The following is a 27,414-nucleotide window of genomic DNA, read 5'->3' on the forward strand; positions in this document are numbered from 1 at the left end:
TATCAGACGCATTGCAAGCAAACGCTGAAAATAACAACGTACGTGTAGGCAAAATGATCATATTACTGTCTACATTTTCAGGAAGTTCAAGATAAATGCAACAAAACTATCAGGATGCCATGGCCATAGTACGTAAATTTGGAAAGCCTGATTTATTTATCACTTTCACATGTAATCCTGCTTGGCTGTAAATTCTACATGCACTGTTGTATACAGTACCCAAAGACCAGAGCACAGACCTGATACCAGTCTTCAGCCACGGTCAGTTGTACGTGGCTTTTTCTAGGGTTAGATCTTTCGACTCATTATCTGTCTTCTCCACCAAAACACCTATGCACAACTGCGTCTTTCAAGAAGTATTTATTTCTTCTTGATTTCTGAATTCCTTTCTCACCGTTTTCCGTTCCTATTCTTACACCATCGTATGCTACGGCAGGCGTCAGCTATTCCATTATATTCTGTCTACCTCTCCTGACATGGTACCTCTCCAAAGAGGACTGCACCTCTTACATTGTTGCGTGTAAATCGCGCAATACCCCAGCACCGGTTTTAGATTGTGGTGTCTGAATTTCTAGTGGCGATTCCACAGAAATTGTGTTAAGATGCTCGAAGGTACTGTTCAGCACTACACTTTCTTCATGTCACTACATCAGTGTAACAAATAGGGTACTGGCACATAATATATATCCACTTCAAACAATGCTTTGCATGTACATTTGCATCTGTGGACTTTAAAAGGGGACTATACACAACTGATTAAAATACGAAAGAAATACTGTATTTGAGTGACCAATGTAAACAAATGAAAAGCATTAACAACTAATAATGATATTAATACAGTCATGCTCCAATTTATAGCTTCATTTTGGGCCAGGCATTTGGCCCTATGTCAGTCACAAAGTGTAGTAGTCATTTCAGTTGAAACTGAGCAGGTCAACTGTATGCACAATTTAACTCCAGGTGTTGAGTAGCACAGACTATTACCTTGATTTTCAGTGTCCACATGCTGGATCCATGAAAGGTAGTGTTTCTCAATCACTGGGTCATGACCCACTTTTTGTGTTGTGAGTTGTCTAAACAGCACTGTGTAATATTCGCCCCAGTTCCCAGTTGGCAGTTTCACTAAAGAGACCACCCCCGCTCTTCCTAACATGCTTGTTTTGCTTAGGGGGTAGTTTGTAATTGCTACTAGTGGGTTGTCAGTGAATTTAAAAAGGTAAAACTGGGTCACAGGACCTTTTAAGGTTGAGAAACACTGTTTAAGGAAAGGCAGTGTGGGCTGCATGCATAGGATTTAACCACATGGAGTAGTGCCAGCAAAAACTAGCCTTAAAGGGCCCTCTAGCAATCAGAAAACATGAGACCCTGTGAAATAATAATTATAAAAAAAGATTTATTATTATTTACATGGTATTTCTGTCTTCTTGATGGAAGAAAAACGTGACAATCATCTGCACAGACCTGAAACAAAAGACCAACTGTGTGAAATATGATTTCAAAAAATTCTACGTGGCAAGGCCAGTCAGTGCCCTGAAGATTGACAAACTCAAACACTATGATTTTTTTTTTAAGCTTATTGCTAGTTTGTGGCTATTTGTTGGTTTGCAGCATCAGTACAGAAATGCAGAAAGCCGATAGATATGGTGATGGAGTTGCAGAGGTAGCAATCTATCACTGCTTCCATGCAAATTCTGTTACTGGTAATGCTGCCTCAAGTACATGATTAACTGATGACCTCAACTTGGTTGGCTGTTAATCAATGCATGACTGTATATACTCAATTTTGCATTATTCCTACTGATTATCAGTTGTAATTTAAAAGAATATACTTTCCTGTAAAATTGTCTTTTGCAGTGACACTCAACAAATGCCAAGTCACTAGGACATGTAAGAATGTTTTTTAGTTACTTGTGTACCACACGCCCTCGTGTAAGACGCGCAGCCTAATTTTTACAAAATCACGGAAAAAAATTTGCCCCGTGTATGACGCGCATTGTGATTGTATAGGAAGAGTTTAGGGCACGCTTTCTGCGAAATGCCCTTCTGTTTTTGTTGCATGAATAGCGAGAGAGAGAGAGAGAGAGACACAGACGAGGGGGGGAGGGTGCGAGTGAGCATGCGCGAGAGAGAGGGTGCGAGCGAGCATGCGTGAGAGAGAGAGAGAGAGAGGATGCGAGCATGCGCGTGAGAGAGAGAGAGAGAGAGAGAGGGTGCGAGCATGTGCGCGCAAGAGAAAGCGTGAGCGAATGAGACAGAGAGAGAGAGTGCGAGCGAGACAGAGAGAGAGAGAGAGTGCGAGCGAGACAGAGAGAGAGAGTGCGAGCGAGACAGAGAGAGAGAGCCCAAGCAGAAGAAGTAAACATTACAGAAAAAAATTTCCTCGTGTATGACGCGCACCTGATTTTCTAATGCTAATTTTTGGGAAAAAATATGCGCGTGGTACACGGGTAAATACGGTATGTTCAAGATTAAGCTGCCCCAGTAACCTAATAATATTATTATTACTTATTTGACTGATGCCTTTATCCAAGATGGTATATCATATTTGAGTAACAATTGCAATTTCTTTTGGTTTTTTCATTTGGAGCACATGCAGGTGAAGTGACTTGTTCATGGTCACACAGTGCCAGTAGCAGGATTTCAACTCACAACCTCATGATTTGAAGTCCTAGTTCTAAAACATGACTACTACACTACCCTGCCAGACAGTAATATTAGCCCTTGATAAAAAGCTAAAAACATTTTTTTGCAAAAAATTACTTAGTTACACAATACTTCTGATATGGCTAATTAAATGAAAACACCATAGCTAAAGCCCATTGTCTTAGGAAATTTGAAACACAGCTAGTCTACTATATGACTCTGTAGTTTGTTCTAGATTCCCACAACCTTTAGTGTGAATAAGTGTTTTCTGGTGTCATTCTTGGTTGTATTATCACGTTGTCTCCACTGGTGTCCTAAAGTATGTGATTCTGCTGGATCAACTTTGTTTATGCTTTTAAGAATTTATTGCTCCTGGAGGAAATTCTTTTCGAAAGATACCGCTTTAGCCGAGGGGGAATATTGTACCTCAAAAATTTATTACCACCTTATATTCAAAGTCAAACTAGGCGAAGTCGGGCTCTCACAACCACATTGCAAGTGGCACTTTTTTATATACTGTAGGCGATGCGGAAAATCTATCTAAAAGTGCAGTTTGCCAGGCAATTCATAAGTCTGTTTGGCTCTGAAATATTTCCTTCGGGTTTTCATAGTGTTTCCTGGGCACCTGCGTGTGCAGACAATAAAAGAGGCGTTTCATGCCATTGCAGTTAGGTAATACACAGGCAAAAACACCCACAGTTCCATGAAGAATCTCACAATCAGCCTAACATTCTCATTACCCAGGATTTCCAAATGTGATTGGGGCAAATGGGGACTGATCAGAGTGGTGTTTGATCAAACATTATTTGGAAAATGTACCATTCCTCCTGATGAATAATCAGACACAGTGTCTTCATCAGATATTTGATCTTCGTCAGTATCTCGTTGGTCATACACAGGTTCTAGGGATATGACATTCCCTGCAACTGACCCAAAAAAAAAGAGGGCTATATAGAACATATCTATGGCACACATTGAGGACAAATATATGCAATGACCATCCTTTACCTGAAATGAAGTGACCACTGCATTCTGCCACCGGCTCTGGGGAGGAGCTTCCCCTGGAATGCCCTCAGAAACAGGGCGATGAACATTTTGCTGGTGAGCCAACTCTTCTGCAGGGGTTAGGTCTGGACCACGTGGACCTCCACCTGTTTTTTGCTTGTCTGCCTTCTTATTAGCTTTAAAATTAATGTTTTTTATATTATATATGATTCTTTATGTCAACAATTCTTTAAATAGTTTATATACCAATATTTACCAGTTTGAAGTATATTCTTGTACTTCACTTTAAACCTGTTCCCATGTTCTCCTTGTGCTCAGGTTTGATCTGGAATTATGACATTAAATAATAATTAATCTTGACACATAGGAAATGAAATGCTGCATTCAGTAAGTACAATGTACATTACTTAGTGTTTAATTTGTCGGCCACTTTTTGCCAGCCGTCTTTTCTGGTTTGGGCTGCTTTTGCAGTGTTACCCTTTGTGCATATTAAATCTTGAAATTCTTCATGTCCTTCGAATAAAAGGTCCTGCTCCGCTTGTGTGAAAAACAATGCGCCCGTTTCTTTTGTCATTTTGGTACAGCCTATCAAAGACTCGCTGATCATATTTTCTAGACTCAATATATATGGGCTTTTCAATCAGCACAGGCGTGCGCATTCATCTTGGATGATTAGATCCAACTAGACTAATCTACTACACGGTTGCGTTTGAAAAACCGACTTATCCCGGATGAGTTTCACCTGCATTAACTCATCCAAGATGAGGCATCTGATCTCGGATGATTTAAGCGACGTACGGAAAATAGCCCCCAGGTGGTGTGTTCATTCCCAACGTAGACAGTCATTAGGCAAGGATTCAAGCCCAGTCTGTAAAGTCAGTACAATCTTTATAGTTTCCATTTGAACCAATTTATTTTTTTTAGATCAATCAATAATAACTGAAAACATCACACAATTGCTTATATTCTTTCCCTATATGGAAGCTTTTTTCTTTATTCACAAAGATACTTCAATGGTGCTGCTAGATTGGTAATGCTGCTGTGTGCTTCGGTAAATGAAAATATTGAGCTCACAGATAGCATGCAAGCAAGTGACAAGAACTGAGCAGACATTACGATTTTCCAAATCCAGTTCATCCATCTTCCTAAAGTGCTAATCCATGGCAAGGTCACAAGGCATCTGGAGCCTATCCCAGAAAGTATCGTATGCAAGACAAGAACAATCCCCAAAGGTGGTGCCTGTTCATCACAGGAAAAAACACACACACACACATAGGCCTCTTGAGCAACACCAGTCCACCTAACCTGATGTGTATTTGGACTGTGGACTGTGATAGGAAACCAAAACACCTGCAGAGAACATGCAAATTCCAGGGAACACCCATGACATGAACCCCGTTCTACATCACTGTGAAACAGCAGTGGTTCCAAGGCGCTACCTAATAATAGTAATAACCACTGTCCTCAATATCTTCCATCCATGAATCTTTTCATATATTTTTCTCTGCAGTTATAATAATTATCCATCCATCCTCCTAATAATAATAATAGCAACAACATTTTAATCATAATTGTTGCCCTCATTTTTTTTTCTATCCGTTAATCTATTCATTTATTTTTTCTGCTATAGGCATAGAGCAGTTGATTGGTATTAGTGTGTGCCGATGGGTTTTCACTCAAGAATGCTGTTTAATTACCATATCCTTAGGACGAGCAACTCATTATGCATTAAAACATTTGATAATTAGTTTGTGGTGCTTCAATCTGCTTAATCACACACTCCCAACTTCTTTTTTTTTTATTGTGCATGCACATAAACAGCAGGGCGTTGTCAAAACTCCTACCCAACAAGCAAACAAGTACGTAATCAAGCAAAAACCTATCCTCACCTCCAAGAACATATACAATGAATCTGTGATAAAATGATATCTTCCAGTTTTTTTACTTTTACAGGCATACCTCACAAACATGGAAGGCACATTTTGTTAAATCGAGTGGATGTATTCTGTAAGTTTTAAAGCTTTTCCTTGACCTCGGGACTCTGGTGGTGACCATTAGCTCAAATCTAAAATGCAACAGTGAGGTATTTATTTTTTTTAAATTTATAAATGTTCTACACAATTTCAAGTGGCAAACTAGCGCTTAATCATTAAAGTGATGAAATTACTTTGACTTACCTATCTTATCCTTTGAGGGTTGTGTTATGGCCTTTTCCATACATTTGTTCCTTAGATTACAGGAAATTCTTGATATTCTTCTGACACAATTTATAACCATAAATACACTGACCTCTGCACCTTATTAAATGATAGCATTTTGTATGGTTTTTTTAAGTGTAGTTAATAAAGTGAATTGGACGACACTGAATTTTGTGCTAGTATTTGTACTATCAGGGCACATTTTATGATGTTATGTACAAAACCATTTATGCATTGCTTGTATCTGATAATTCTATCATACGGTTGTGGGTGATTTAACCAGAAATACAAATTATTTTTAAATGCACTGACTGTAAAGTATTGAAATGAGGGTATTAATTACAGAAAAAAAATTGAACTGAATATGATTCTCTTCTTTTAAATAGTCTATCTAGTAAGTTCAGGAAAAGTGCTCATGAATGGAGTTCAGTTAGTAGGTAAGATGAAACTTAGATTACCTAAGTTTGAATGAAGGTAAAAAGATATCAGTGACCCTAAATGATCAGGAAAGTTTCAAAAGTTATCATTTAAAATTTTAGATTGTTTAGTCCATAATAATTACATGAAGCTAGAACAATTTTAGGCCATGTGAACCTTTTCCATTATTGTAATCTTTAAATTTCTCTCTTGTTATATTCTTTCAGGTTCTTTTTCCTACTATGAATATTGCCTTGCTTATGACAAATATGAACTTTTAGATCATTTCAAAGTTTAATTTAGTTGAATATTTTTGAGATATGCTGAGCAAGTGATAGTCCATTGTGGAATCAGATCATAGTTATGTGTCCAGATGTTGTCTTAATCGGATTTATTTAATTCACTTCAGTTGATCTTTTCTGTGCCTTGGATAGTTCATTGCAGTGTCTATTGCTGCTGTTTGTTATCATTACAGATAAAATAATTCTTCAGACAGCTTATATCAATAATGTGAAGTATATTTATACACTAGCAAAATACCCGCGCTTCGCAGCGGAGAAGTAGTGTGTTAAAGAGATTATGTAAACATATATATATACATAAACATATATACATATATCTACATATCTACACATACACATATGTACATATACATATATATACATATACACATCCACATATACATATACAGTGATCCCTCGCTATATCGCGCTTCGCCTTTCGCGGCTTCACTCTATCGCGGATTTTATATGTAAGCATATTTAAATATATATCGTGGATTTTTTGCTGGTTCGCGGATTTCTGAGGACAATGGTTCTTTTAATTTCTGGTACATGCTTCCTCAGTTGGTTTGCCCAGTTGATTTCATACAAGGGACGCTATTGGCAGATGGCTGAGACTGCTACCCAACTACTTTTATCTTCTCTCTCTCTGCGCATGACTATCTGTGATCCTGACGTAGGGGGTGTGGCAGGGGGGCTGTTCGCACACCTAGACGATATCGGACGCTCGTCTAAAAAATGCTGAAAAGATTATCTTCACGTTGCTACCTTCTGTGTGCAGCTTTTAAGTATGCTGCACGGTGCTTGCATACTTAAAAGCTCAAAGGGCACGTATTGATTTTTGACTTTGTTTCTCTCTCTCTCTCCCTGCTCCTGACGGAGGGGTGTGAGCTGCCGCCTTCAACAGCTTTGTACCGGCGGTGCTTCGCATACTTAAGAGCCAAAGCCCTATTGAATTGGTTTGCTTTACTCTCTGTTTCCTTTGAAGAGGAAGATATGTTTGCATTCTTTTTAATTGTGAGACAGAACTGTCATCTCTGTCTTGTCATGGAGCACAGTTTAAACTTTGAAAAAGAGACAAATGTTTGTTTGCAGTGTTTGAATAACGTTCCTGTCTCTCTACAACCTCCTGTGTTTCTGCGCAAATCTGTGACCCAAGCATGACAAATATAAAAATAACCATATAAACATATGGTTTCTACTTCGCGATTTTCTTATTTCGCGGGTGGGCTCTGGAACGCAACCCCTACATACATATAAATATAGACATACATTATACATATTCACATATATATATATATATATATATATATATATATATATATATATATGTACTGACGTCCGAGGTTCGATTCCCGTAAGGGAGTGAAGTGAGTGGGTGGTTACCTACCAGGTAACGCGTATGGTTGGCCAGGCAAGTCAGGGTAACATCAGCCACGGTGCCTTCAGTTGTGAGAAGCAAGATCATAGAATGGATGAAAATAGTTTACTGTCAAATAATGCAAAGCGTATGCGACACGTCTTTCCCCCTTATTCTTGGCTCATCAGGCGTACACACGCACTGCTCATCGCTTACGGTAATCGAACCTCGAACGTCAGCGCTAGAGGGGCTTCGCAGCGGTGAAGTAATTGCTTTTAAATTTTAATTAAGAAGACAAGAAAACCTTTTTAAATTAAGTCTTAAAAAGAGGTGTAAAGATATTGACCATAAGCTACGCAAACCCACCAAGACATGCAATCATTTAAATCAAGGCGCGAGTCGAAAAACACCATCCCATAATATTAGTTAACGATTAACACATTCTATAATGTATTGTAAGCATACAATACAACTGTAATATGTTGAGCTTAATTTTATCTGGTGTACTGACATTTTTGCGCGTTTAACGCTGAAATCTAACGTGGTTTGTGCCCTTCAGAATGAAAAGTGTTTGCATTTACCTTTTTAATAAAAGGCGAGCTTTTAAGCCTGAGAAATCACCCCGTAAATGCACACGTTTAATTGCACGTGTCAATATGTATGCTTACACAGTATTAAAGACACCCCTCAACAATTACACAGTATTAAAAGACAGTCAACAATTAATGTCATTTACCTTCGTTTCCCGCGTTTGACTTGTGCTGTAATCTCTTCCTCGTTTTCAGTTCACGTGATTATTGTAGGAGGCGTTAATACGTGATGACCGCGATACGTGACTCCGCCTCCTCCATTAGAGTATATGGACAAAAAACAGGTTCCAGTTATGACCATTACGTGTAGAATTTCGAATGAAACCTGCCTAACTGTTGTAAGTAAGCTGTAAGAATGAGCCTGCCAAATTTCAGCCTTCTACCTACACTGGAAGTTGGAGAATTAGTGATGAGTCAGTCAGTCAGTCAGTCAGTCAGTCAGTCAGTGAGGGCTTTGCCTTTTATTAATATAGATATATGTTGTAAGTAAGCTGTAAGGAATGAGCCTGCCAAATTTCAGCCTTCTACCTACACGGGAAGTTGGAGAATTAGTGATGAGTCCAGTCAGTCAAACAGGTTCCAGTTATGACCATTACGCATAGAATTTCGAAATGAAACCCTGCCTAACTGTTGTAAGTAAGCTGTAAGGAATGAGCCTGCCAAATTTCAGCCTTCCACCTACACGGGAAGTTCGAGAATTAGTGATGAGTCAGTCAGTCAGTCAGTCAGTCAGTGAGGGATTGCCTTTTATTAATATGTATAGATTTCAGCGTAACAAAAAAATAAATAAGGATATTTTCACAACCATTTTGCTACCTACTAAATAAGCTGTATAACATACAATAGATTCAAAAAGTATTCCGACCCTTTCACATTTTGCTATGTTGCAGCTATTTTTTTGCTAAAATCTTTTAAATGTTTTTTTTTTTTTTTGCTATATCAAGCAACACTCAATACCCCAAAATTACAAAGCAAAAACAGAATTTTAGAAATTTTTGCAAATTTATTAAAAACAAAAAAAGCTGAAATATAACAGGATATTTTAGATGTTTCCTGTAAACCATTGGGTTTGTGGTAAGCAAGAGATTAACTCAAAAATAATGATTATAAGGAATAAGTTAAGTGTTTTTCAGATCAGGTTTAAGACTAAATTAGTGATTGGAATAGTTAATCCATCCATCTTGACGTTTTCTAAACTTGCTTATCCAGAGCAGGATTGCAGAAAAGCAGGAACCTTTCCCAGCAAGCATAGATCACAAGGCAGGATCTGGACGGGACACCATTTCTAGGGTAGTTACATTTACTAATTATGGTGTTATGTGTAATTTGTTGTTTACTAGCAAATATCAGTAAGATTTTCACTGTACTCTGAACAAGTGGCAGTAATGACCCTATAAACAGTGGTAGAACATTTTGTATGGCTACCTTTAGGTCTACACAATACGAATATAGCCACAGCCATTTTTTTTCCTTTTTCACTCAGAAATAAAGTTCTAACCAGGATGTGGTTTGGATGACTTTGTGCTTGAGTTAAAAATAACTGTTCTTTTTTTTTTGGTTAAGGATGCTTTTATCCCATCTGCAAAGAATATTGACATAGGTTACTTAAGTATGTATTTTTTATTTTTTGATATACCTCTGATTTCCTCAAAAAGTACTCAGTCTTCATACACTTATGGAATGTACTTATTTTCATTTTTTAAGAATTGTAACATTAGATTCAAATGATGGAAAAAAAACCACAACCTCCAAGTTTACAATTCAAATCCAAAGATGGTTTTATTCTAATATGGTTTGCTCCTTTGTTTAACCAGCAGAATATTTTAGCTTAATTCTTCATGTTTCATTTCATCATGCAGATCAGAAGATAAAGTAATAGTTAATTTTATTAACCGAGATGGGGAAAAGATCACCACGGAAGGAAAAATTGGGGACTCGTTGTTAGATGTCGTTGTTGAAAAAAATCTGGACATTGATGGATTTGGTAAGTGCACTCTGAAGTTGACATTGGAAGGTGGTGGGACTTAAAGTTTTGTCCTTTAGAAAAAACCTTGAAGGAATATTGTTTGGAGGTTGTTTTTTTAGATACTGCACAGTTTAAATTTTATTTTCAATGTCAGTGGATGGGAAATTTTGATTTTGATCTCATTTTGATTTCTTTATTTTGCATATTATGCCACTAATTACAGTGTCTTACTGTATTAAATTGCCATCTTTATTTCTGCAGATTGGAGTTTAACTCAAAACAAATACTCCCAGAAGTATTTTAAATTTATTAAGATTATTTAAATATAAAACTTTCCATGCTGTCCTTATTTCCTTTAGCAATTTTAAATACCGGAATGGATAGAACTGTTGTACATTGCTGCACTGGATTTTTGCTTTTATATATTTTTTTAAATTTCTTGAATCCACAGAGCCTTCTGGAAGTTTTTTCTTTTTCATCAATAACACTTAGGGGTTGTCTCCTGTGAATGCCTTATAGTGGTGTATTTTGCAGACAGTATTAAACAGTTTGCTCAGGTGAAACTGTTATAGTTGGTGCACATCCATTTATTTACATGGGCCAGTAGTGCTCATAGTCAAGTATGGAGTGCTGTAGTGCACAAGTTTGTGATGAGGAAATACCTAATTTAGAATATGATTAGACTATTTGTAGACAGTAATTTAGATGTGTTTTTCTCAAGGTTCACATTTAGAATGAACCATATTTCGGGGCCTTTTGCCTTTCAACTTTTAAACAGCAAAAGTTGCATTATGGCTTTATACGTAGTGACACATCGAACGTGCTGGAGCATGCTTATAACCCATTCCTTTGTTACACCACAACCTTCTTGAGACCATTTTCCTTGTTTTTCAAAATACTTAGTATCACTAAAACAGTAAACTTTACTGTATGTCAATTTGCTTTTCACGGACAAAGTCTCAACTGCACTGTAATTCCATCAAATTGATAATTGAATTTATTCATTTAAGGCTTGAAACTAATCTTTTTATTGAGTTTCTTATTGGAAGACTCCATTTTGTAAATTTCACCATTTTCTTTATTTAAGATAGAACCCCAGCTGGGCTATGTGCTTATCCTAGCTATTTAGTCCCTCTTCACACTTGTGACTGTGTGCCTGTGCACAACCTGATCACCGAACACTTGTATTCTTGACCATCCTTAAATGATTGAGCCTATAGGATAGAGTTGAATGACCTGGCATTTTGGTGCCATGATAATAATCTCCCAAAATAAAGATATTGCTTTGAGAACCTATATTTTCTATGTGCAGAAGAAAATGTATTTTCTAGTCTGATATGTAAATTGTTTACATTCAGAAAATTAGGTTATAAAGAGTATGCTAAAACGTTTATGCCATTTACTGAAAAGAATGTTTACCAACTGAGAACATTTCAGTACATCCATACCCCAGGCAGTATAATAAAAAGGTTACTGTTCCCATGTTTTAAGCTTTTTTTTTTCTCCTTTCTTGCAGGTAGTGTAGGTAGTGCTGGGCAGTATACCGTTCATACCAAAAACCATTTATTTTTGTTATGATATGGATTTTTCTTATACCGCAACACTGGTTTAAATTGCCTAAACAATGTTCGGAGCGTGGCGCAGCGGGAAAATGTTTAAGGGGGACCTTTTTCACTGCTACACCACTAAACACACATGCAATGGAGTACATGCGTTAGTGGAGGTGCTGCGGGGGCTCTTTTTCACTGCTAAACCGCTAAACACGCGTACAGCGGAGTACATGCGGTAGTGGAGGTATTGTGTGGTGAAAATGGACAGAAAAAACTCCGAAACTGAGCTGTAGCAGACGATAAAGTTGAACATGATGACACAGAAGAACTTTTGCTGGAAAAAGGAGTCACGTCTGTTGTCTGGAGATACTTTGGATTTAAAAGGTCGGATATGGACCATTTATGTTCAAAGGTGTGAATAATGTTCCGTATACTACTGGATAATACTGCAAGCCAAGTTGTACTTGTTTTATTTTTTTCAATACTGTGTAATGTACCTGGGTACTGTGTAATAGTTTGACGACATGTTGACTTTATTCTCGACATTTCCACTTTAATCTCGACGCTTATGATGAGAATAAAGTCAACATGTTGACTTTATTCTTGACATTTCTACTTTATTCTTGCTGTTTGTCGAGATTAAAGTTGACATGTTGACTTTATTCTCGTAATTTGGTATTAAAGTAGAACATCGTAAACTAAACTTCATCTTAAAATTAATATTTAATTTACTAGATTTTCTCAAACCCTGTCATAAGTTATGTAGTACATTAAGTGCTTTGTGTTAAGTGTTCCCAGAGCCATGTTAATCACTACAATGTTCTTAAACTGACTTCCTCTTGCACTTAGAGGAGGTGCAGGCAGCACACAGAATACATTAATTTCATGATATTCCTGGTCCCTGAACATTTAGAATGCTAAGATAAGTACTTGATATAATTTTCGATGATGGAAATGCGTTAAAGCATGTATTAATCATGTGGGGGGCATGGTGGTGTGGAGGTTGCACTGCTGCCTCGTAGCAAGGGGGTCCCAGGTGTTCCCTGCTTTGAATTTGCATGTGTTTTCTGGTGGGTTTACTCGTCATGCTTCAGTTTCCTTTCAAAGTAATTTAGGATGTGGGATTTTGTTATGCTAAATTAACCCTGCTAGTGTATGTATTACTCGTATTCACCCTGTGATGTGCTGGAGCCCGTTCAGGATTTGCTCCTGCCTCGCCCACAGTGCTTGCTGGGATGGGCGCAACCCTGAATGGTTGGCATAATTAAACATGTATAACGAAGAGTTTTTTTTTTTTTTTTTAAAGTTCTGAACATTCCGTGGTCTAAGTTTATAACTAGTTTTAATTTCACAAAGATGTTTATTGTGTGGTGATTGATTATGTGGAGAAAGAAAAAGGAAGGATAGGAACTGGGGGTTTGGTACGTTAAGACAGAGACAGCACGCATGTAATAAAGAAAGACCACCAGATGAACGTCCATTGAATTCTGTGTTCGTGTCTCCGAACACCAGATCACGAACCCAACATTTACACAATATTTAAGTTAAACCTGTGCGATTACCCATTCATACATCCAGATTTTTGGAGCCTCGTCACACCTGCCATAAAGTTCTCTTCATTGAACGTACACCTGGGGACCCCCTTACTGCGAGGGAGCAGCACTACCGCCACATTACCGTGCATATTTAATACCTGCTTTAATGCATTTCATCCTGGAAAATGATATCAAAGTATTTATCTTAGCATTCTAAATTTTCAGAGAGCAGGAATATCATGAGGTGAATGGATTCTGTGCGGCGATCGCTGCCTGCGCCTCCTCTTAGTGTAGAGGAAGTCAGTTTAAGAAGCACATAGCGATTAACAACTGTAAATTAAACATTGATTTTAGGATGAAGTTTAGTTTACGACATTCTGCCTTTAATTACAAAATAAAACTATGAGAATAAAGTGGAAATGTCAAGAATAAAGTCAATATGCCGACTTTATTCTCGACATATAGTGTTTTTTTTCTTCCCTGTTTCCGTATTTTTTTTTTCTTTACTGTGGCTCTAATACAATTCCGTAGGGCTATACCACAAATATCATTATAAATGCAAGTTGCAGTTGTATTATTTATGTATATAGCTTAGCTTGAAGCAATGTCCATATTAATGCAATTTGCCTTAATGTTGGTAAAGTTGGTAAAGATGTCATCACCAAGTTGCACTTGTTTTATTTTATTTTATTTTTTATTTGGTGAATACTGTGTAATGCACCTGGGCTTGAAGTAATAGTATTATTACTGGAAGTTGCACTGATATTTATTTTATTGTTATTATTTATTAGTTTTAAATATTATGCAGTTTAATGATGGTAAAGTTGTATAAAAAGTCAATTTAACGTGTCAGAGAAAAGAAATTGTTAACATTAACAGAAAGTGTGGTTGGTTTACAAAAAATATTTACTATTTATTCCTTTTCTAAGACATGTTCAGTGCAATACAACTTTTGACAAGCACCCTCTGGATATTTTACTAAGTCTAAATGCCTCTTTGGATGGTTGAAAATATGTTGTCAAAATTTTAGTTGTTTGCAAAATTTGTTCAATAAAAAGGTTCTATATTTGACTGCAACTGTCATGTAATGTGATTCCTTCTCCTCATTAGTGCCATCCCCTTAAAAACTATCACTTTATGGGGCCATGCAAACCTGTATTAATACTTGTGTGCACATTAAAATGTTTTTTGTACAATGTACAATTCTCATGACAGTGGAATAGGTTATTCTTAGCCAGTCTACTGCAGTAATTGCAATGGAAAATGTGGTTAACATCCACTCATGCATGGGAAAAAAATACTGCTGAATAACTGGTAATTTGAAAAATACCGTGATACAGAATTTTGGTCTTACCTCCCAGCACTAAGTGCAGGAGTATAAAACACATCTTCAGACTTTCAGAATTTTTTTTTTTTTTTTTGAGTGAGCGTGCAATTAAGTGTTTCATTTTACTGTTGTACAAATGAAAGTAAACTAGTGTTTTCATGCATTTTAAAAAATCAGTTTATTTTAAAAATGTTTTGTCAAGAGCAAAATATTAAATAAGCATTAGAACTGTGATGTATGGGTCACAAGACTTTCACAGAGAGAAGCAGAGGAGTCCAGGTTCCCAAAAAAAATCAACTATTGTTGTGAAGAACATTCTCAAAACATTTATTCAAATGGGAGATGTCACGCAAACTCACATAGCATTCAAGCAGGATGATTGCATCGTCTTTTATTTGGTCCCTTGTTTTATGAGCCCATGGCCAGGTCAGCAGCCATTTTTAAATGTTCTCTGCATCATCCAGCCAGCAGTAGACGTGTTATGTGGGCAGCCACCAAATTTGCAATTGCACTGGCAGCGGACAACCAGTGTCCGCACACAGCACAGTTGGGGGTTTGTCAGGGTCTCAAATATCGTCACAGAATATTTGCAGTTTCCTTGCATTAGTAGCATAACAATTTTTACAAATTTCCCTCTGAGATAATAGGGTGTTGTACCGTGTTAGCCATTATGAAATGTAGAGAAAAAGCCAAGCAAAATGACACCTTTTATTGGCTAACTAGAAAGATTACAAAATGCAAGCTTTCGAGGCAACTCAGGGCCCCTTCTTCAGGATTACATCTTGCCTGAAGAAGGGGCCTGAGTTGCCTCGAAAGCTTGCATATTGTAATCTTTCTAGTTAGCCAATAAAAGGTGTCATTTTGCTTGGCTTTTTCCCCTCTGAGATAATGAAGTCTATATAACCTAACTATAGATCTAGTGTACCATAAACTAATACTTTTATTAAGTTATTTAAACTTAAACTCTAAAAAAAATTTTTTTTGGTGCTTTATATTGGTTATGTGGCAGGCTACAGAGGAAAAACTAAATCTTGTGACTTGGACTCTTCTTTTAACTGTGCTGGCCATATAGGTGATTATGTGAACTCAACATTTCATCATCTATCCATGCTCGCTCCTTAGGCAACAGACATGTTTGCCATTTGTCTTTTAATATTGTGGTGAAAAATGAAACTGGCTGGGCATGAATATACAAGTAGTCTGCTGGTGCTTTAATATTCGCAGAACTTGGATTCAGCAAATGATTCCAGAATTACTGTTTGCCTGCTTTAAAATATTTTGTGACTATAATTTGTGAAAAACTTAATAGTCTTTGCTTCGGCACTTTTGTTTTTTGCTACCAGATAGGCATTTTCTATTGATCAATTTTAGCTTTACAATATTTGAAAACTGAAAACACATTTGACAACTACTTCATATAACTTTTTGAAATATTTTCAAGCTTAGTTCTTCAATTTGGCCAAGTGTTATGGTAGGTCTTATAACCACGCAAGTTTAACTGTGCAATTCTTTGCAAAAGTATTCAGACCTATGGCTCAATTCTCAGATTTTATTGAAAAAAGAAAACTGTTTCCTGGAAGTTTCTCTGTGATTTTTTTTTTCCCTCTTAAAGTCTAAATAATTTTTTAATATGACATTGTTTTATGTTAGACAAAAAAAATCTTAATTAAAAGATTAAATATCTGGTTTTACAGTAGAGTCCATTAAGTTAATATTTGTCAGGCTGCCTTTTGCAGTGCAGTAGTAACAGCATTAATTTCTTTCTGGTAGAGTGTGTAAAAGCATTGAATGCACTGTTCAGGTGTAAATATGGCCCATTTAACTTATGGTTCTTCATGCTAGTCACCGACTGCAGTTTTTAAAATTCTGCCTCAGATTTTCAGTTGAATTGAGATCATTACTTTCATAGGGCCAATATAGAACATTCACATTTTGGCCATGGAGCTACTCTGTTAATTTTGGCCATGAGTTTGGGATCATTGTCCCACTGAAAGATGAACTTTAACCTATGTTTCTGTCTTTTTAGAAGAAACAGGTTCTCCATATTTTTATGTTTTCCACCAACCAAATGGACTGTCCCTGATGATTAAAAGTAGCCAAATAGTAGCTTTGTCAAAAATATCTAAATATCTATGTATAAATTTTAAAATTGCATTAGTACTCATTTTTCATGGTATCGATTTACAGCCTGTATTGCGAATGGATTTCTAGTTCATCATGGCTCAAGTTGGACCCCATTTCCATTCACACAGGTGTTAATAAGATGGCAGTTTCAGCAGCATCAAAACTGGCAAAGAGAGCATCTAGAGTAGTGTCTGGAAATACATAGGCTTTCAGGCAAATGGGAATGGAACACCACAAGATACCTGCAAGCCTGTATGCAAGATTTGCAAGCAAGTCAATATAAAAATATTCAAGAGACATTATTTCTAAATTACAGAAACATTAATAAGTATAAATCTGTAAACTGTTGAAGTAGGGATGTGAAGTTTATTTTTTTCTATCAGCTGAAACTTTTTTTGTAGCCAGATTAGCATTTAATGCAGTGAGATGGGTCTGGAATTATTTTTTACCTCTGAGTCACTTTTATTCTGTACAGTTCATTCAGGGGCAACACTTTTTAGCACAAGATCTCTGTCACTTCCCTTGATTTTTAAACTCTCTCAGCTATAACAACATTCAGATGAAAGGCTGTTAACTTGTTATCTAGTTAACCTACCTAACATTGGACCATTTGCATATGGACATGAAGGTACATTCAAGGTTTTAGAATTTTTGTACAATAGCAAAGTTAAGCAGTTTACTGTATATATGAGGTAATTTACAAAACTCAGTTTACAAATGTAGACAAGAAGATAACTCCCTCTTGGTCTGTAATATATAACATTTGCTTTTTAAAATTTAAATCAGTGACGTAAACACACTTGGACAATCTTTAAAACTGTGCAGACATGTAATATACATTTTGATGTCGACAAGTGCAGAGTAGTGCATATAGGAAACAAGAACAGTGCCTACGTGGTGGAAGCAACCGCACTTATGCATTTCACTAAAAGAAATAAAAAAGGAAAATGATCTTTATATAGTCAACATCTTTGCATCCTATGAACAATTACATTCCAAATTTAATTTTCCAGTAACACATTTCTTTCACTATCTTCAAATTAGAAACTTTGTCAGACAGAACCTGCCCGATTTTCCCCATCTCCCACCTTCCTCTATGCTGGAAAAAAATATTGCTCAGTCTCGAGGACTCAGCCAGCATTTCTGCAATATATAAAAATATTTTTACAGTCCCTCCCTTTCAGAGATCCAAGAGGACAATGGGAAAAGGATTTCTCACTCAACATATCAGAAAAGGAGTGGAAGGTAGCAATGCAGAGAATTAATTCAAGCTCCATATGTGCAAAGCATACAATTATTCAGCTCAAAATTATATATCGTGCACATCTGTCTTGCTTGAAATGTCCAAAATGTTTCCAGGGCAAGATCCAACCTGTGAACACTGCAATCAAGTTCTAGCCTCACTGGGTCACATGTTCTTGTCCTGCGCCAAATGAACCTCATTCTGGACAAAATTTTTTAAGTGCCTTTCAGACAGCCTTGGTGTCTCAATCCCTCCTAATCCACTAACAGCCGTGTTTGGTGTCCTTCCAGATGGGCTTAAAGTGGAGAAGGACAAACAAACTGTGATTGCCTTCACCATACTATTGGCATGTAGAATTATTTTGTTAAAACTGGAGGAATCCTAACTCTCCTCTTTTAGCCAGTGGGTAACTGATGTTTTATATTATCTGAAATTGGAAAAAAATCAAATTCTCACTTAGAGGATCTGTGCAAAACTTCTTCAAATCCTGGCAGGACCTAATCAATAACATTTTAGACTAAGCTCTTAAAGCACTGAGGAAGTAGATTCTGTCCCTATTTTCTTTTTCTCCTCCATTTATCGTATCCACCTATTAAAACTCTTCAATTTATTTATTTTTACTGTTTTTAAGTTTTAGTCCGTTGGCCATGCTCTCTTTCTCAGGGGTGGGGTGGATTTGTTTTCAATCCTATTTTTTTTGGTAAAAATTGATCTATTTGTATGGAATGATTCCAATAAAATCAATTAAAAAAAAAAAAAAAGGAAACGTGTGAGGGTTGCCTTATAAGGACTGTAAGAATATAAACTAAGAAACACTGTGTCTGTAATGTATTTGGAGTACAACATGCAGTTCTGGTCATCCCATTACAAAAAAAGACAAAGTGACTCGCAGAGGTAGAACAATCAAGTTCAGTCCAGGACTGAAGAACATATCCTACTTTGATGGGAAAACTGGATTAAATCTCTTTAGCCTTGGATAGAGAAGGATATGTAGGAATGTAAGCCAGGTAGGTATAAAGTATTCTCAAAGTCATTGATAAGTTTATCCAGTAGATTTGTTAAAATTAAACAGTGATTCACATACACAAGGACACTGTGGAGATTAAGGAGAAGTGAATTTGAAGATGAATCAAAAGTTAAGTGTTAAATGATATCAAAGTGAGATATTGGAATAACTTTTAGCTAATCAGATTAAATAGGTTGGCTGAACAGTCTCTTGTTTATCAAACTTCTCACATTCTTTTGCAGTGAAGTAGAAGAATTAACATGGCTGTAGATGTTAATGTGCTTCCATTTTCAAAAATTTGTTCCTCTCTTGCAGTAAAGCAGAGTGTCTTTTTTCTATATGGATAGTGTTTTTTTTTTTTTTAATATAAATTTAATAACAATTATCAACTCATTTCTAGAATAGGCAGCACCTAAAAACTGAGGTCAAATAATGGACAGTTTATATTATTCCCTGAGAAAGAAATATATAGCAGCTTTAGCAAGGATAGCATAATTGATGAAAGATGAGTTTTTAGTGTTTCATAATAAACACATAGCTTTTTTATTCATAGAGTTGAAAACTTGCAACTTGGCACCACTAGATGGCAAAAGAAGCCTAGAAATATGAAGGTTTTCTTATACTTTACATTAAGTACTGAATGTTAACATGTAGATGTCGTTTTGAATGTTTAACATGTAACCAATTTCTCTAGATTTCATACTATGCTGACAATAATGATACAACTTTAGAGTTCAAGAACAATCTAAGCAATATATTGTTGCTGTAATTCATGTTTAAGATGTGCGGCAAAGTCTAATCGTGAGTAGCTTTCAATTGCAGTTAGCTGATAAATTGAAACTTGGGCCACCTGATAGCAAATGAAGATAACAAATAAGAGTTTAAATTAGAACCGAGTAGAATTTACTGAAATACTGTAGCTTGTGTACTAACACATGATTAGTAACCTTTTGTACTCCTGCTGATTTTCTTTATGTCCTTAATTTCCATGCTGTTGAGCCTGAACTTTCTTTTAAGGTTATTTACTGATAAACACTACAGTTAAAGGTTTCTAAAACCAGTCACCCGAGACATTTATCTCTTATTAAAATGAGATATCACTTTGAAAAAGAAAAAATAATGTTTTTAAAGACATATTAAAGCTATATTTCATTAATTACTTTACATTTAAGAATTCAATTCTTTATATTTCCATACAGGAATTAGGTATCATACTATTAGGTTCTAAATTATTATTGCACATGGCCCTTCTATCTCATTTTAGGAAGTCATCGTCAGTAAATTCTCTGTACTGTTGTTGGCATTAATTTTTTGGCAGTTTTTATATTAATAATAGTTATATAGTGTTACAAACTTTATTAGCAAAAATAAAACTTCTTTTTTATAAAATGCTAGGGGGCTTCGCTTGCCCACCCCCGTGTTTGTTTTCCCGGGTATACAATTTAAAGATATTGTTATTTTTCATGGGAATTGTTACATATGCATTATTTTCACTTTTTCTTTAAAAACTTTTGTAAAAACAATACTTGACCTTTATTTCTGGCTCCGTGCATGGTTACATCTCTTTCTTGCCAGAACGTATAATGCTGCTCTGTGTTGCTTGACGCTGATATGCTGTCGGATCATCTGTTGTCTTTTTGCTGCTTGCGAGCTGCCTGTTCTGCTTGTCGCATGTCGTTGTTTTAAGAGCTGGGAGCACATGATGCTTGTCTGCCAAATGCAATCCAACAACTGCTAGGTTAGATGTCTATGGACTTGTTTTAAATGATGGCTCACTGCCTTGTCTCGCATGACGTTGAAAAACAATAATTGTCCTTTATTTCCTGCCCTGGGCGTAGGTAAATCTCTTTCTTGCAGGATGTATTACGTTGTTCACATTGTGAAGGGGCGATCATTTTAAAGCCTGTACAGCCGCTCTCCTTATTGGCCACCCTTCGTGTCTCTGCTGCTCGTGTTGTACTCACTTCTCCGTGATCATAATATACACCTGACCAAATTGTGTTTTCTTTGAAATTAAACTTGTCGTTGCTTTAACTGTTGCGGGGACCACAGATTCTCATAGTGTATGTTCCATTATTGTGTAAATCTACGTTTTGTGCATTGAATGATGCGAATGCGAAAAGACTTTGTTTTCTGCTCTTTGCCTTTTATTTTCTTACCTCGCTTTGTCCTGCTATTTTTTCAATTACACCTGGTCCTGATAATTAATTTCCTTTTGTTTGCGCTAATGCGATCTTTTAATCGTCAACGTTTCATTTATAACATATTGTCCGTTTATACGCTTTATATGCACTGAGACACCCTGTATCTGTATGTGCTGCTTCCCTTTACACTACTGATTTTTTTTTTGCTGGCCGTGCGCTCTGATATTGCTTGTAAGTAGGGCGTGTTTTGCAAGAGTCCTCGTTCTATATCCCCACGATCTTTCGTCTCGCGGGTCTTTTATTTGTCTTACGTGATCTTAACGTGAAGATCACGTATCGTCTCATAGTCATTCCCTCCCACAGGATTTTTTTTTTATAATAGAGAGATTTCATCTAGGTACCATTATGAAGATCCTAATCTCCAGCTGTTAGGGAAGAGAATATGCTAAATTTATATTTATTTAGAAAATTGTTTAGCTGTGAAGACTTGAGTAATGTGAGTTTTGGTGTCTTTGAAAAAACCTTTAGATATTTTAAGCTTGAAAATGAATTGTTAGTAAAATCATAATAATTGATCATGAGACCTAATCAGTTTAGCAAGATTTACACTTGAAAAGAATTTAATAGAATGTTTACATATGTGATAATAAAATCAATTTTATATGCATTTAAAATAATTTCTATAATTATCAGACTTAAGAAAGGGATGGCAATTTGTTACCTGAATTAACTCAATTTTAAACAAATAAAATTAAATAATAACTAATATTTTTATTTGTAATTTTAATTGAGCTGTTTAGATACCTTGAGAGCAAAGTAGATGAAAATAATAGAAGTGTAGAATAAAACTTATGGGTTGGATTGGAGAGACCGAAATTATATTACCAAGATGGACAGTATCAGCACCTGGTTAAATCAAAAGCAATGCAAGATAAGGATGATTACTTTCTCAACAGTAATAAATAATATACTCAGAAATGTTGAATCTCAGAAGTTATAATGAATTTTGAGAATGGAGTGAGAATACAAAGTACACTACTGAAAGATATAATGCTTGCAGGTGACGCATCTATCTATCTATCTATCTATCTATCTATCTATCTATCTATCTATCTATCTATCTATCTATCTATCTATCTATCTATCTATCTATCTATCTATCTATCTATCTATCTATCTATCTATCTATCTATCTATCTATCAAGCTGTGATGCTTCACTTTAAGGAACATCTGCTAAGACTGTCAAAAGCAAAACATGCAGTAGGGGAACAGTAAGGCATGTAGATTAATGTGAAGAAGATAGAAATGTGTAGAATGGGCGTTGAAAAGAAATGGGGCAAAAAACTAAGCTTAATAATTAAATTGATAAAGCAGCTTAGTTTTTAGGTATAAATATTAAAGTAAGGCCAGGAGAATAATTGTTACAATGATATTTTGCTAGAGAAAATCAAATATTAAGAATACAAGTAGAGGATCTTCAAACATTGTGAGGTTTAAGCTTAAAACATTCTGTAATTCTGAGACAAGGAAATTAAAGAATAGGGGAACAGCAGTTTGTAGGTTAATTTGAATTATCGAGGTGTTAAAACATGACGTTAATGAAATGGATTGTTCAAAAGAAAAAAGTAAATTATTCTTGCATACAACCACTATCACTGTAATTTCCTCAATGTCCTTTCTGGGTGATGGTTGCAGTGCCAATCAACTGTCACTAAGAATCGATAAGGTACACAAGCTTACTTCGTTATGCCAAGGTCACAATCCTAGGAGGGTTAACTTTCATATGGTAATCAAAAAATGATTTTGAACTGCATTCTAGACTAAAACATATTCTTGACATATTGTGAAAACTTTAAAAGGCCAACACAAAAAAAAAAATCAATACACATCAAGAGAAACAACAGGGAAAATGTTTGACTTAAAACAAGCATTTTGGCAAAATAGTTCTAGGATTCAAAATGTTTATTTTCAGTACTACATGAAAAGCATATTTTTTATGATTTACAAAGTAATACAAACTCATATCAAGCCAGTCACAGAGCATATTTGTCATTTCAAAACTTCTCCATCTCAAAGAATTAAGGACAACAGTAGTCTTGGAAAGTATGATGGATGTTAAATTTCAGGGCATAAAGAGTGTTTGTTTGATGCACAAAGACAGGCAGTGACAACTTCTAGATACATCAGTTCATTACCTGGTTGCACCCCCCTTTTGCCTTCAGAATAGCTTTAGTACTCTGAGCCACGAATTTAGCAAGGTGCTAGAAACATTTGTGAGTGATTCAGTTTTGGTCCACAGTAATTCAGTAGTATCACTTATTTCCTGCAAATCTCTCATTCCATCTTGTCCCATCTCACTTCATTGAAATTTGAAGACTGGACCCAGCATGATGCATGCTTTCTGATGTAGCACATTACCTTGCTCTGAGTATTGATTTTAGAAATTTTCAGTGTTCAAGAGATGCACATTATGAATAACTTAGCTATGCTATTTAGCTACACTGTGGTGTAATGTGCTGTTGAAACAAGGCAAGGTCGATCCATGGATTCATATTGTTTGTCAAATTCTGCTAATACCATATGCATATATTAGGAGAAGTAGACTCCTCAGATCGCATGACATTTTTCCAGTCTTCAGGTGTCAAGTTTTGATGATCATGTAGCCTTATCGTTCTGTTGTTAGCTAAAAGTAGTGGAACCTGACTTGGTCATCTGCTGTTATAATTCATTGTCCTCAAGGTGCAATGTGTTATGCATTTAGAAAACTTCTTCTGAACCAACGCTGTTGTAAAAAGTAGTTATTTAATTATTTGTGGCCTTTTTAAGAGCTTGAACAATTTTAGCTGTTCTCCTCTAACATCCGTCATTAACAAGATGTTTTTACCATCGACCCATCACTCTCTGGATTTTTTTTTTGTTTCTGTCAACATGTCTGGCATCAACAGTGATACAATAGTCAAAGTCATTTTGTTGATGCGTTCCGTCATTCTGATTTTGATCCAACACCACCTAAACCTCTTAAACATTTGCTTGCTAATTACATTGAGCTTCAGGCACATGATTGGTCATTTGTAGTCGCAGGCAATTTGCCCTATTTGGGTTAGGGTTATGGAGCAGTCATACCTAATAAAGTGTCTGGCTGCTGACCGTATCCTTATGGCTTGTATAGCATCATAGCTTAAGCAATATTATTAAGGCAATTTATTCATGTGTTGACAGCAGTAGCAGGATTTTGAATTATTTAATGTATTTCCACTTTGCAGATGGACTATTATGATGGCCAGTAAACTCATTCGGGACTGAATTAATAAACAAATGGAGTAGCATGCTTGTTTTTGTGACCCACAAGCGGCCATCTCTGTTTACTTGTGCCCTGTAATTGACTTGTCTATCAGGGGTTTCCTGCTTTGGACCTCGTGCTACCAGTATAGGCTCCTGGCATCCCTGAAATGGATTAAGCAGGTAAAAAATGTTTAAATTGTTGCAGCCATCTATTAGATTCAATGCGGACTGTCAGTGGACAGCTATTTTCAGGCATCTACAGAGGTGTTTGATTGGGTTCAAATTTGAATCCTGGCCAGGCTTTTCAAGAACATTCCCATATTTGACCCTAAGCTACTTCAGTGTTGTCTTTGCTTTGTGCTTAGGGTCATTGTCCTGTGGGAAAATGAACTTTCGGCCCACTCTGACATCCAGAGTACAGGTTTTTATTTAGGTAAACCTATGTAACATTTCCTCAACCCCGAATAGTCTCCCATTTGCTACCTCTGAAATTATCCCACTGGAATGGTATTTTGCAGGTGATGAGTTGTGCCTGGTTTCTTCCAAACATGATGCTACTCTTGGTTTCATTAGACCAAAGAATCTTATTTCTCACAGCCTGAGAGGCCTATAGGTTTTTTTTTTAATCTCCTGACATTTTTTGTGTCATCTGGCCACTCTGTTTAGAGCCCAGATTGGTGGAGTGTTGCGGTTAGTTATCCTTCTAGAAAGTTTCTTCTATCACCTTCTGTGGAATTACTATTGAGTTCTTGGTCACCATTCTTAGCATGCCTTTCTTCCCTGATTGCTCAGTTTGGCTTGGCATCCAGTGCTAAATTGAGTCATGGTTGTTCTAAACTTATTCCGTTAAGAATTATGGGGCCACTGTGCTCTTGGGAACCTTAAATGCTACAGAAATGTCTTGTGTCCTTTCCCAGATCTGTGCTTTGCCACAATCCTTTCTCTTAGCTATGCAGGCAATTTTCTCAGCCTCATGGCTTGGTTCTGATCCACATTGTCAAGTGTTGGACCTTCTATAGACAGGTGTGTGCCTTTTCTAATCATGTACAAATTTAAAGAAATAACTTCTTCCAAATTCCTTAGTTTTGTTTTGTAGTATTTTTTTTTTGTCTTTTTCCACAAAGAGGTACCTGCCAGTGAGTTTGGTAGCATAAACAGAATTATTCTGTTATCAAATTAGTTGTTACTTAATCATTGAAAGTGGGGCAATCAAGAGAAGCCACACTTGCATAAACTGTAAACTCTCCTGATTTGGTTTCACAGGTTCTTTGGTGCTGTTTAGGCTGGCTACAGTGTGTTCTTTTGCCTACAGTTGTGACCTTAATCATTGAAAGTGAGGCAGTCAAGAGAAGCTACACTTGCATAAACTGTAAACTCTCCTGATTTGGTTTCACAAATTCTTTGGTGCTGTTTAGACTGGCTACGGTGTGTTCTTTTGTCTACAGTTGTGGCCAGAAGGTTTGAGAATGACACAAGTATTGGTTTTTCACAAAGTTTGCTGCTTTAGTGTTTTTAGATCTTTTTGTCAGATGTTTCTATGGTATACTGAAGTATAATTACAAGCATTTTGTTTCATTTTTTAGCAATTGCATTAAGATTATGCAAAGAGTCTATATTTGCAGTGTTGGCCCTTCTTTTTCAAGACCTCTGCAATTCACCCTGGCAATATTGTCAATCAACTTCTGGGCCAAATCCTGACTGATGGCAGCCCATTCTTGCATAATCAATGCTTGGAGTTTGTCAGAATTTGTAGTTTTTTGTTTGTTCACCCGCCTCTTGAGGATTGACCACAAGTTCTCAATGGGATTAAGGTTTGGGGAAGTGCCTGGCTATGGACCCAAAAAATCGATATTTTGTTCTCCAAGCCACTTAGTTGTCACTTTTGCCTTATGGCACTGTGTTCCATCATGCTGGAAAAGATATTGTTCGTCACCAAACTGTTCTTAGGTGGTTGGGAGAAGTTGCTCTCGATGGATGTTTTGGTACCATTCTTTACTCATGGCTGTGTTCTTAGGCAAAATTGTGAGTGATCGCACTCCCTTGGCTGAGAAGCAACCACACACATAAATGGTCTCAGGATGCTTTACTGTTGGCATGACACAGAGTCTATTGGTAGCACTCACCTTTTGTTTTTCGGACAATCTTTTCTGGATGCCTCAAACAATCGGAAAGGGGATTCATCAGAGAAAATGACTTTACCCCAGTCCTCAGCAGTCTAATCCCTGTACCTTTTGCAGAATATCAGTCTGTCCCTGATGTTTTTTTTTGGAGAGATGTGGCTTCTTTGCAGCCCTTCTTGACACCAGGCCATCCATCAAAAGTCTTTGATTCATTGTGCATGCAGATGCACTCACTCCTGCCTGCTGCCATTCCTGAACAAGCTCTGCACTGGTGGTGCCCTGATCCTGCAGGTGAGTCAACTTTTGGAGATGGTCCTGGCTCATGGTGGACTTTCTTAGGTACTCTGAAGCCTTTTTCACAACAGTTGAACCTCTCTATTCAAAGTCACTCGGCATGACAGAGTGATCTCCATCCATGTTTTTGTCATCACTCTCATCTGTGTTAATGAGAGGATCACTGAAATGATGTCAGCAGGTCCTTTTGTGGAAGGGCTGAAATGTAGTGGAAATGGGAGTTTTTGGGATTAAGTTCATTTTCATGGCAAAGAGGAACTATGCAATTAATTGCAATTCATCTGATCACCCTTCATAACATTCTGGAGTATATGAAAATTGCCATCAT

General features: G+C 36.6%; 1 protein-coding gene across 1 annotated transcript in view; it reads left to right on the plus strand.

Annotated features, from left to right (window-relative positions):
- LOC114650770 (adrenodoxin-like) overlaps window positions 1-27,414 on the plus strand; it is a 47,236-nt gene that overhangs the window by 10,708 nt on the left and 9,114 nt on the right. Inside the window, exon 2 of the mRNA XM_028800608.2 lies at window positions 10,354-10,478. Coding sequence (XP_028656441.1) covers window positions 10,354-10,478 — 125 coding nt within the window. The remainder of the gene's footprint in view (window positions 1-10,353; window positions 10,479-27,414) is intronic.

Source organism: Erpetoichthys calabaricus, chromosome 4 (genome assembly GCF_900747795.2).
Source record: "Erpetoichthys calabaricus chromosome 4, fErpCal1.3, whole genome shotgun sequence".
Taxonomy (NCBI): domain Eukaryota; kingdom Metazoa; phylum Chordata; class Cladistia; order Polypteriformes; family Polypteridae; genus Erpetoichthys; species Erpetoichthys calabaricus.